We start from the raw sequence: 12,089 nt of genomic DNA on the forward strand, positions 1-12,089 counted from the left end.
GAGAGAAACTCCTTTTTCTCATGACTTATACTCAAGCTGTTTTCAGATAACACATGATATTTACATAGATTTAAAAGTTCCTACATTCTCGTCTTTACTTGATCATAAATTGAATTACATGTCATTTAATTCCCCACTTTCACACTCGGATTTAATTGTTTTTTTTATTTTCTGGAAAATTTGTTGATTGGTTTTTGCTATTGTTTTGAGTATACAAATAAGAGCATTTTACAAAGAAACAAAGAACTTAAAGCATGCTTTGTGACAACCCCCTTGAATAAGAACATTTACGAAGAAACAAAGAACTCAAAACCTGTATACTTTGTGACGACCCCCTTGTATCGACTGTGACGTGTGTGAGGCATGTAGCTGGCCTCGGGTTTGTCGCAGGCGTACTGACCGTCCTTCATCGTTTTTTCTCCAGTCGCGACTCTCACTGAGGTGACTTTTTTTTTCTTCTCCTGATGCAATTGATGCGACCCTCAGTGAAGCAATTTAGGTCAAGCATGTGGATGGGACTCAATTGGTCTATGTTCATGATAGGCTTTTATGGGACATGCGGTTCAGGTAAGCAATTTGATCTTTAGTTTATTTAAAAAAAGAGTGAAGAGTTCATCGCTAAAACAATACCACTGTCGACATGATGAAATACTGAGTCACAAATTCGGAAGACTTTGAACTTTGAAGAATCTTGATTACTCCCACACTCAGACAAAAAAAAAATCATTTTTTTGCTGTGTACTTTGTGGTATCAAACGTAACATATAGAAAGTAATTATTCTGGCGGTTGAAATCAAAGTAGTAATCACATCTTCATGTTTGTCCTCAATGTTATCCATCACCAAAAAATACATACACAGCTAAAACATGTTTTTATCATAAGTGGTCTATTTGCATCATCAATATTTGTTGGCAAAGACGTTTTCACAGAATTCCCTCTTTTATTTTTTTTCCAAAATTTAGGACTATTAAAAGACTGATTTCAGTGTGTTTTCATTTCTCCGAATGAATCGCAGGCCGTATTTGAATTTTTAATCCAATAGGGGGTCGGGCTTTGGTTTACCTGATTGAGCCTGCAGTTTAAAAGCCCTTCACCATGAAACTCCTTTCAGTCCACCCAGCCAGGCTTGGCTTTGTTCTTTTTCATTTTATATAAGGACTGCTGGCTTCTTGAGATAAGGTCTAATTGTTACAATGTTAGAATTGCATCGAGTTGCATTGTGCTTTGGCCTCGAGTGGTAAAGTGTGTGATGAACATCAATTAGATTTGAGTTTACTGTCAATGAAATGCATGAAGACCACACGTAACTGGTTGTGTCTAGGCCCACGTAAGGTTGTAAGTATCTATTTGTGTTAAGATACAGAATTATACTAAGTTATTAAAGGTTAGAAAGTAAAGTGACATGTTTCAGTTTACATGTGTGCAGTGATGGTTCTAAATTGAATTAATACTAACGACTACTTCTGAGTGTCCCCTCAAAACAAAAAACTGCACAGACGGTATACAATAATCCCTCGTTTATCGCGGATAATTGGTTCCAAAATCCCCCCTTGATAAGTGAAATCAGCAATGTCGGGTCGCCCACTCATCTACATATTTTGCGTGTCAATAAATGTATATGAAACCATTTAAGTGCATATGTTATTATAAGAACATTATGTAATAGTTTCAAACGTAAATAAGACATTAATAGTATAACATACAGAAAATATTGTATAAATATTGAACATACAAATATTATACCTGTGGGCGTGTTTGTGTAACAGGTAGATGTGACGTTCTGTTGTTAACCTTGTTTAAATAGGGACCTCTAGTGGTCACAAGTTCCCAAAGCAGCGCCATGCGCATTTTGTCGAAACAAACAGCTTTGGACTCTGTTGCGACAACTAGCATTGGGTTTTTTCCCTAGATATGCAACAACATCTCGTGTCACTATGAAAGTTGGCACCAGGAGCTGACCTGGTCCAATGGCCAGACACGTATACACACCAACTGGGCCTTAAATCATACTGGAAGGTTAAATCCCAACTTTGCATGCTTTAATTGTAAGGAGAACATGCCTGTTCTGGAACTGACTTTTTTGCTTTGTCTTGCTTCTCTCGACAGCACCAACGTTGAGTCCTGCGCCTACGTCAACCAAAAGGCTTGGAGTCAGCCTGGCAAGTGGCCCACTGGCTCCTGCGGTTCTTCCTTGGCCTACATTTACAAACGGCCGCTGCGTAAGCCTGCATCTGTGTCGTCACGTTGCTCTCAAAAGAAAAAAAGTGCAATTACGTCTTTGTGTGCAGGCTGCCTGGTTGGACAGATGTGTTACGACGGTTACGTGTTCAAAGCATTGACAAGTGAGTTTGGGTCTCTTTTTTCTACCTTCATCATCTGTCATGCTTTTCTCCTAAAATTTTTTCTTTGTGTCCTCAGCTTCCAATTGCGACCATGGCAACTTCCTGTTTGACGATTACTGCTATAGTTATGAGGAAATGTTAAAATCTTGTGATGAAGCTGAGCATTTCTGCGGTATGATGGGTGGTCACCTGGCTGACGCCCACTCGGAGGGTGAGGAGGACACTTTGGAGGTGTCAAAGGAACCAGCCTTCCAATTGTCTTTCCAGAGTTTGCATAAAATCTCCCTTCCAATGATCTGTGCCGCAAAATCCAAAATAACAATATAGTCATAGAGGCAGGGTGTTTTTCCAGATTCAAGCCCACAAAATGCCAAACGAATATTTTTGGGTTCTCCTCAGAGAAGCAAATGTCAACGAGTAAAATTGATTATTGTGTTACTAAACGCATCATGGTCATTTTCTTGCAAACGTGTGCACAATGTGGACTTACAGCAGGCCTTTCCTCCACTGTAAACGGGTGGCATCTTCAGGAAAGCTCTATGACGACACCGAGGACTCCCTGAGGCCATTCTTCTGCAAAAAAGGTCAGAAAATCCTCAACGCTCCTTTTGAACACGCTCTTCCTCCGGCATGTTAATATCGCTCCCTTTGTCATGCTCATATTTGCTCCCCCTGCAGCCAAGCGCCAAGGGCCTCAACACCCAGGTGGGCGTCCAGCACTGCTGTGGTCAACATGCTGTCTGCTGTCACACTCGACTCCTTGTTCTCAAGCATCGTCTCGCTCGCAGGCTGGACTGACAAATGTGGCTGGACAATCCCTCCAACGACTTCTGCTACCTGATGAACCGTCCGCCCAACTCCTGGCAGGAGGCACAAGACGACTGCCGACGCTTTGCAGGGAACCTGGTCAGCATCACCGACTCGCACGATCAGGCGGCCATGAATTTATTATACTGGTACAAATTAAATCCTGTAGTCAGTGACGTGACCTCCAAGGGAATTTGGCCAAACGTCCGCCCATCTAAATTTTGAATTTTGTCAAGTGTCTTTCTGAAGGATGCATTGAACCCTTGCTCTATATTGTCCTTATATCCAAAGGTTACTGCAAGGCTCTGGAGACTGGCCCCTCTCTGTGGTTGGGCGCCAATGACTCCATGTGTTATTTACCATGCATTATTATTCTGTTTCCATGTACCTAGAGCCAGCCTCTGCAGCCGGGGATCGGACCGCCAAGGTCCCCGCCTTTGGCCGCCGCCCAGCTCACTATGCACCCGACCCCTTTGGCCCCTCCTATAGGTGGTGAGCCCATTGGAAGGGGGACCCACGTCTTCTTTTCGGGCTATGCCCGGCCGGACCCCATGAGCGAAGGCCCGGCCACCAGGCGCTCGCCTTCGAGCCCCACCTCCAGGCCTGGCTCCAGAGAGGGGCCCCGGTGACCCGCGTCCGGGCGAGGGAAAACGACAATTGTTTGGTCGATCTACGCTCCTACCCTCACCTATGGTCACGAGCTATGGGTCGTGACCGAAAGAACGAGGTCCAGGATACAAGCGGCTGAAATGAGTTTCCTCCGCAGGATGTCCGGGTTCTCCCTTAGAGATAGGGTGAGAAGCTCGGTCATCCGGAGGAGACTCGGAGTAGAGCCGCTGCTCCTCCACGTTGAGAGGAGCCAGATGAGGTGGCTCGGGCATCTCATCAGGATGCCTCCTGGACGCCTCCCCGGGGAGGTGTTACGGGCATGTCCCACCGGTAGGAGACCCCGGGGACGACCCAGGACGCGCTGGAAAGACTACGTCTCTCGGCTGGCCTGGGAACGCCTTGCGATCCCCCGGGATGAGCTGGAGGAAGTGGCTGGGGAGAGGGAGGTCTGGGAGTCCCTCCTAAAGCTGCTGTCCCCGCGACCCGACCCTGGATAAGCGGAAGAAGATGAAGATGAAGAGATGAAGATATTATTCTGTTTAATTGCGTTATTATTAGTCTAATTTACCATACTGCCTTCCACCTGTTATTTTAACCTGTTTATTTGTCCAAATAAATACAAATAAAGTAAAAGAGACATTTGACATCTCTTTGTGTGCCTTGACGTGAAGAAATTGACAATAAAGCGGACTTTGACTTTTTGACTTTGACTTGATGTTACCTGTTAACTCGTTGAAAAGTTCACTGATTATAACAAACAATTCTAAAGAGTCATGTACTTATGGTAGCAAGAAGAAGAAAAACCCAAAATCTATTGTAGTAACTCCTTTAAGTCATCTAACTAAGTGGGCATGGGTCAGAATTGCCTGGGCGAAACACGTTACCGATTCCCAATCAGCTATTTGAGGGCAGTTTCAGCAATGTGCTGGTGCCAAATATTTGCATCGCTTGTTTCCATGCTGTTCGGTCACAAATGTTTGACGCTCATACCGGGAAATAGATGGCCGCGTTCCTGGAATAATTGAGTGCACGCAAATGACTACGATTTCCTCCCATGCTGTCTAAAAAAGACCGGACGCATGTATGTGCGTGTGTGTACGTGTGCTTGTGTGTACTCTGTCTACTCACAGAAATCCCATTTCATGTTTAAAAATAGTGCATTCGATGTTGCATTGAGTGATGGGTCTCATCTGTAAAATACAATAACATGCAAGGCGCTTTTTTTCTGTCACAGGGAGCTAACCGATGCAGATCATAGAGGCACATGCGTCTTGATGATGCTTAATGATATCCTTGGCCCATTTAGGTTTTAGAATACGACCTACAATTAGCCCGGTGGCAGAGTTTAGAGCAGAAGTTGTTCCATTTTTCATGTGGAGAGTCAACCATCCCACCCCAAGAGACTGGATGATAAGTATTGCGTGTGGAATTCATCATCTCTTTCTCAGCAAAAAAACAAGTGAGGGGGACCTGTTATTCTTCACCCTGCAGTCATTTTGAGAAGAAGTCTCGCACGCACACTCAGTTTCTCCCGTTTTGTTAACATGTGCACTCACCCCCATAACAGTAGGGATGACCAAAGGTTGACAAAGAGTCTTGAAACAAAATCATGACATGCCCAGTTCTTGATTCAAGGAGCTAGATAATTCTTCAATTTCTCAGAACAAATATAAAAAAGAGGGACCTGCCATGCTATCAAAACGAGGAATTCATACAAAAGCATGGCTGTTCCACTTTATATAGACCACAACTGAATGAGTAAAATGTAAAAAAGAATTCATAAACGTGATACGTAAGGGGAAATCTGCCCCTTTCTGCATCTCCAAGGGCCTGGTCAGCAAAAACATAGAGTGATCATCAACTAGTGGCTCTTCTGGTGCTGCTAACAAAGCAGAAATCAATGCCTGTTAACATGAATTTGATCAATGGACTTTACAGACAGAATAGATGAATCATTTGGTTAGCGGGGCATGCACGCGCGCACGCACACACACACACACACACACACACACACACACACACACACACACACACACACACACACACACACACACACACACACGCACACGCACGCACAGTTTTGAGTTTGGGAAAGGGGAGTTAATCTGTCTGGCTGACTGCAGCCCAGGAGGTGTCTGCAGGGTTCTTATCAGGCACATGGAGAGCAACTGGCTATGAGATGAATGGTAATTGCTATGTTTTGCTTTAAAGCAACTCCTTCCTTTCTTTCTTTCTTTCTTTCTTTCTTTCTTTCTTTCTTTCTTTCTTTCTTTCTTTCTTTCTTTCTTTCTTTCTTTCTTTCTTTCTTTCTTTCTTTCTTTCTTTCTTTCTTTCTTTCTTTCTTTCTTTCTTTCCTTCCTTCCTTCCTTCCTTCCTTCCTTCCTTCCTTCCTTCCTTCCTTCCTTCCTTCCTTCCTTCCTTCCTTCCTTCCTTCCTTCCTTCCTTCCTTCCTTCCTTCCGTGGTACAGAAAATAGATGGATGCATGTGTTAGAAAAGGCAAAAATGGACATACATGCAAATGTTAGCGTGCCCTGGACTCTGCAGTATTACACTTTTCTACTAACCTCGTATGTTGTAGTTTCACTTTGATGCTGGGGTTCATTTTCTTCTCCTTTCAAATAAAATGTATGCATTGAGATACAGTGGTAACCCGCTAGGCTCTCAACAAGTAAAGGCCAATTCACCCGCGACGTTCAACCGCCTCGCTCTGCCCAGGTCGTCATGGTAATGATGAAAGCCATACTCGACATTGCTTAGTGCAGTACAGCGCTGTAATTTTTCTTAGTTTGACAAAAGTATGTCACAAACATGTTATTAAGATACCTGGGATTTGTTTTTAAAATGTGCTTCTTTGCAATTTTTCCTTGGTACTATTTGGAAAACCCACACCTCGTGCAGCGAAAACTACACTGAACAAAGGTTTTTGTTGAATTGAATGCATTTTATTTCATCAAGTAGTTGCAAGAAATAAAATCATCTCGAACAAGGTACATTTTAAACTAGATAATTTATTACGCTGTATTTTCGTCAAATATATTGTTTGCGAAGCTATCTGCATTGTTGGGAACATATTGTGACAAATATTATGTCATTCAGTGATTTCTCACCTCAAGTCATGAAGTTAATTTGGGAGAGGAGTGTTTCTCTTTTGCTGTCGTTTCATCATGTTCTTGGCTTGTGAGCAAATGACTTTCAACTCGAGCATGAGTCAGTTCGCACAAGAGAGGTGCTGTGACCTTGACGGTGTTCTGCACATGAAAGTGCAAATGAAGAACGCTCGAAATGTGCAAATGCTGTTATGAAAAACATCTTTTTGAATCTTATGCACCATTTCATCTGCCCTTCAGCGCCGACAGGTAACTAAGGAAATTGAATGAAGTCTTGGAATTCGTGGTAGAGATGAAAAAATAAGGAGAAAACAAGATTTATTTTTGCTTTGTTTTGTTTCTTCACAAAAAGGTATGTTTCTGAAATGAAGAGTATCAGAATGCAACCTTATTTGTTGTAACCGCGGTAGTTTCTCAAAATGACAGCTTATAGATAAATGCAGCTCTTTGAATAATGCGCCAAACATCCAATCATACCCCTCAAACGTCTCGTAAAGCCCTCAACTATGGCTTCACATTCAGTTCTATTGCCACTGTCATAAAGCAAAATATTTAACTAGGAACAGCTCTCCCTATGTTAAACACATTGTATCAGTGGTGTCCAAGCAATGGTGCAGGGGCCAATTTGGGACCCACCATTCATTTTTCAGCAGCCTGCGGCATATACCCTAAATGACAATTGATCAAGTTCAATTCAGAGGTGACTCTAGTCTAATTTGATATAGGGCTGTTGGCCCTCTCAAAATTTTGAAAATTCCTGAACAATTTGCCATCTAACTTTGAACAGAGAAGTCTTATGTCACAATTTACCAATTTAACTTGACAATAAATAAAATGTATTTTTTTACTTGATTCATTTCAGCATGTTTAATAAAATAAAGCAGACTAGCTTCAAACTAGCCCTCGATCCTTCCATTTTTCTTGCCTCCCGTATTTGCTACTGAACTGCATTTTTCCCCACTCAATATAGCAATTGTGATTTAATATTGTGATTATTTTTTCAAAGTCATCTTCCTAACAAACACAAGCAATGAAGTCATTTGCACAATCAGCTTTTACGACTTGAAAATATATCACTACACTGCGATGTGGACTTGAATTTGATTCATTGGTAATACCGATCATTTGGAATCGGATAACAGTTTACAGTAAATCGTTTAGAATCCACGGTTTCTTTCGTCAGCAACGTGAACCGATGACTTGAGTATGTTTGAGCAAGAGCACACGGTGATTAACACGAGGGAGGATTCTCGCTGGCGCTGACATTTCTATAAACCCAACAGTAGTCGGCCGGCACGAGATGGAATATTTTAATCCGGCGAGAGCTCAACTGCCTTAGCTGCGCTCTCGTCAGAATGTTCCCTCTGGAGAGAGGTCTGCTTAAGATGAGCTCATCGCATCGCTCATCACCTTCATCTGCCATGAGCTAAGCCTCAGGGCCACAGGCGCATGTCTCCTGTGCCCAGCACCCCCGAGAAAACATCATATCAAACTCCCCTCAATGACTTCATCCATCTTCTAACGTGTCTCAAGGTTGGTTATTTGTTGATACTGAACACGTTCTGTCATATTGTATTTTACAGTCCTGACATCACCTGAGTGAAAATGGGATCTAAGTGTGCATAAATTCGATCCTTTTATATATCTACATTTGTCTAGTAGGTCTGCACTATTGAATGCATTGAGCCTTGTTTGAATGTGCATCTGTACCTAATAAAGTGTCCAGTGAGTGGATACTTGTATAATCAAGTGAGGTCCTGCAAAATGAAATGTCAATCAATGACTATAATAGCACATTCAAAGAGATCCAATATCTTATGGGATTTCTTGAAGAGTCCTGTTATTTAAACAACACCATAAGATATTTTTTTTGCAGGCTGACCAGTCAGAGGACTGAAAAATAAACTGGTGGGGAAGTGTGTGTGTGTGATGGGGGGGGGGGGCATGATTCAAGCCACTGATGGAAAGAGAGCAACTCAGGCGATTCACCACACTCAAATATTCCAAGTTGGAATTTCAAAAGGCAGTAAGCACGGATTGGATTTCAGTTATGTGTGTGCTACCATAAGAGCATCTCAGTGGGCTTTATCTCTTAGGACCGCCTGGAAGAAAGTGCCTCCTAAGAAAACATGCAAGCAAACGTAAACACACACCATATTGGACTCAGCGCGCAGGCTTTCTTGCATTTTAGCCGACCATATCCCCCAGAGGAAAGTCATTGGTGTGAATGGCCACAATCCTGGAGGTTCAATTTAGGCGCCAACTCACCAGGTGACGTCCACTGATACCATAACCGAAGTCAAAGCCAACAGAAAAAAAAAAAGTCTCAAAAGCCACGGTATGTTGCTTTGAAACCACTGTTTGTTATTTGGGCCATTTCTAAGGTGTCCTCCAAAAGTTACAAATTATATTTCTACCACTGTCTTTATGTATACAGAAAAAAATTACTGAGGGATCATTGTGGATATTTTCTGGGAAAGCCATAAGGAATATATGAAATTAGCTACAGCATCAGGTTGAAGGAAAATAATTAGACCCTTGTGAGGGGTGTTGTACTTAGCATCGAATACTTCTTGTCTTTCATCAGTCAACACAAAAACAACATATTGACACGTGAGCAACGATACGGACCGAGTACCCCATTCTCCCTGGATCCTTGTTAAGAATTCGTAGTCCCCGTGGGAGATTAGATGGTGTTAAACCCAAACACAACTCTCCCTTTATCTTTCTTATCTCCAACTCTGAGTCACTCTCTCTCGTCATCCTTTGTTGTGACCTCTCTGGCCTCTCAGATTTTTCCTCTCAGAAAGAAGATTCGAATTTTTGACAATCAAGCCATCTCCTATGCAGCTGTGGCCGGCAAATTTCCGATTAAATAATGTTCCAACAGTCCACTTGACAGAGAACAAGTGGACAGAATGAATTTTTTGCCTTAGAGCACAAAATGTTTGGACCGTCCTAGTGAACATAACGTGATTCACGGTTGCCCCCTTAGGAACAGATGAGGCACTGGACTATCCATCCATGCATTTATTTTCCATTGCACTTGTCTTCATGAGGGTCATGGGTGCTTTGGAACCGATCCCAGACATTTGGAGGAGAGGCGGAGTGAACCCTCCAGACTGGTCACCGGCCAATCGTAGGTTCCAGAAAAGTACTTTGAAATCATGGCATGGAACGACAAAAAGTTGCGCTTGTCTCTTTCAATTCTGAAAATCCCTTATGTCCTCTATGTGGAATCACCTGAGCAGCATTGAGGTCCCATTCCCAACAAAGCATCAACTCCCGGGCTCTGCTGGCCACTGGAGCGTGCAAATGGGGTCAGAGCTGAGATATGAGCGTGGGACTGCCATCCATGAATGGGTAAGAGGGGGATGACAAGTCCTGAGGCTGCCCCCTTTGCATCAACAATGTCCAGAGGCTTCCAGTACACTTTGCCAGCCGATTGGTCGTCTTTTTGAAAGCAGATGCTCAGAAAACCGTACAACATCCATGGCATACATTTCCAGAACATTTGTGGTTACACTCCAAAATTGCTCCAAACCTTGAAGTACCGTATTTTCCGGACTATAAATCGCTCTGGAGTATAAGTCACATCAGCCATAAAATGCGTAATAAAGAAGTGAAAAGACATAAGTCGCATTTTTGGGGGGGAAATTTACTTGATAAAATCCAACACCAAGAACAGACATGTCATCTTGCAAGCGGATTTAAAATAAAAATAGAATAAAGGCAACAACAGGCTGAATAATTGTACGGTATGCTAACGTTACATGACACGTAAACAACATACTGAGAACATGCCTGGTATGTCAACATAACATATTAAGAGTTATTCGGATAACTATAGCAAAAATAACATGCTAACCATCCGTGTCACTCCAAATCACTAAATCCAATGAAATCTTCATCCTCTGTGTCACTTTTAAACAACTCCGCTAACACCGGAGGTAGAAGATGCGTCCTCTTCCTCTTCTACGTCGCTTACGTCAGACTCATCAACACAATTACCAACACAGGCCTGGAGCGCCCTCTTGCGGTTTAGTGTAAAAATAACATGTGAAATTATATAATAATGTGATGATAATTTCACACACAAGTTGCTCCACAGTATAAGTCGCACCCCCGGCCAAACTATGAAAAAAACAAACAAACGTGATTTATAGTCCAGAAAATACGGTATTTGACATGGGAGATTCCACTTCACGAGACACTCCTGCATATCTTCTCACCATGACATCAACACAATCAAAAGACATCCAATTTAAGAATGGTATCAACTACATTGCCTTTACATAGATAATGATAAGATCTGGCTTGCGATTCTCAAATGGAGCACATTTTGGCCCAGCGGGATTGAACAAGACAGAGACTGCAGGTTATCTTACTTACCTGCACTCATTTCCTGCTTCCCTGCACAGAACCATTTACCTGGCGAGATGGTCAGCGGAGTATTTTGAGTTCTAGGGCTTGACTTTCTGACGTATTGCGCTCACTCGGGGATTAAAGACTTGCAAAGCCTCTCAACTCCGTTTCTCCCACCTACATTACTTCCCACTGCAGACTTGGCTGGCTTTCCTATATATTTACTTCCGTTATTTATCACTCCACAACAGTGATGGAGAAGTCTGCAGCGGGAGACAGTCTCTTTCCTTTCTCTTTTTAGTATCGTATCATTATGTATAGTCAACTTTAGGTGCGAATGTGAATAGTTTATATTGTGCATGTGTCTTGTGACCGACTGGTGACCAGTCCAGTGTTGTACTGCGCCTCTCGCCCAAAGTCAGCTAGGAACCCTCACAAAGGCAAGCACGACAGAAAATTGATTGATGAATAGTGATATTTCTTATGCTCATTGGGATCAAGCCTATTTGGAAAAAAACGAGCAAAAGGCCTTGCCCATTTCTAGTAGAGTGAATCAAAATCACCATAAGGAAATACTGCATTTTTGGATAGCCTACCTCAATTGCTATCATAAATTGACCTGATTTGGGGTTTCTTTGCTTTTTCTCGCCTCACAGGAGAAATGTGAAATTGCAGTAGTTGTTCATGTGTCATTTCAGGGCCACTAAAGGTGCCGGGTCATCGACGCTATAATCTAAGTGTTTTACCTCCAATGGGTGGCGGGCTTATTGCTACAAGGGAAGTTGAGCAAACGACTTCTGTGGTTACGCCTTGATGCTTTCAAGCTACTTTAACCTTTCAACATCTTACCTCTGTCT

The 12,089-nt window shown here is 42.7% G+C and overlaps 1 protein-coding gene across 4 annotated transcripts; it reads left to right on the forward strand.

The window, feature by feature from the left end:
• Positions 1-320: 320 nt before the first annotated feature.
• Positions 321-4,463, forward strand: LOC147050772 (uncharacterized). 4 transcript variants are annotated; one of them, XM_085921115.1, is made up of 8 exons: positions 327-567; positions 2,108-2,220; positions 2,290-2,343; positions 2,420-2,554; positions 2,836-2,927; positions 3,022-3,048; positions 3,132-3,249; positions 3,543-4,463. In XM_085921115.1, the coding sequence occupies exons 1-5, from the start codon at positions 557-559 to the stop codon at positions 2,904-2,906; spliced, it is 384 nt and encodes a 127-aa protein (XP_085777241.1). In that variant the 5' UTR covers positions 327-556; the 3' UTR covers positions 2,907-2,927; positions 3,022-3,048; positions 3,132-3,249; positions 3,543-4,463. The 4 variants fall into 4 exon arrangements, with proteins under 4 accessions (XP_085777237.1, XP_085777241.1, XP_085777240.1 ...); XM_085921114.1 differs by having other exon boundaries at positions 2,420-2,927; XM_085921111.1 differs by having other exon boundaries at positions 321-441; positions 2,420-2,927; positions 3,022-3,249.
• The last annotated feature ends 7,626 nt before the right edge of the window (positions 4,464-12,089 follow it).

Source organism: Syngnathus leptorhynchus, chromosome 9 (assembly GCF_054491065.1).
Source record: "Syngnathus leptorhynchus isolate UIUO chromosome 9, UIUO_Slep, whole genome shotgun sequence".
NCBI classification, from domain to species: Eukaryota; Metazoa; Chordata; class Actinopteri; order Syngnathiformes; family Syngnathidae; genus Syngnathus; species Syngnathus leptorhynchus.

Coding starts and splice junctions, on each gene's coding strand:
- LOC147050772 (XM_085921111.1), top strand. CDS start 2,822: ATGTGGACTTACAGCAGGCCTTTCCTCCACTGTAAACGGGTGGCATCT. Junction 2,928..3,021: donor GCCATTCTTCTGCAAAAAAG/GTCAGAAAATCC, acceptor CTCCCCCTGCAG/CCAAGCGCCAAGGGCCTCAA. Junction 3,250..3,542: donor GACGCTTTGCAGGGAACCTG/GTCAGCATCACC, acceptor CCATGTACCTAG/AGCCAGCCTCTGCAGCCGGG.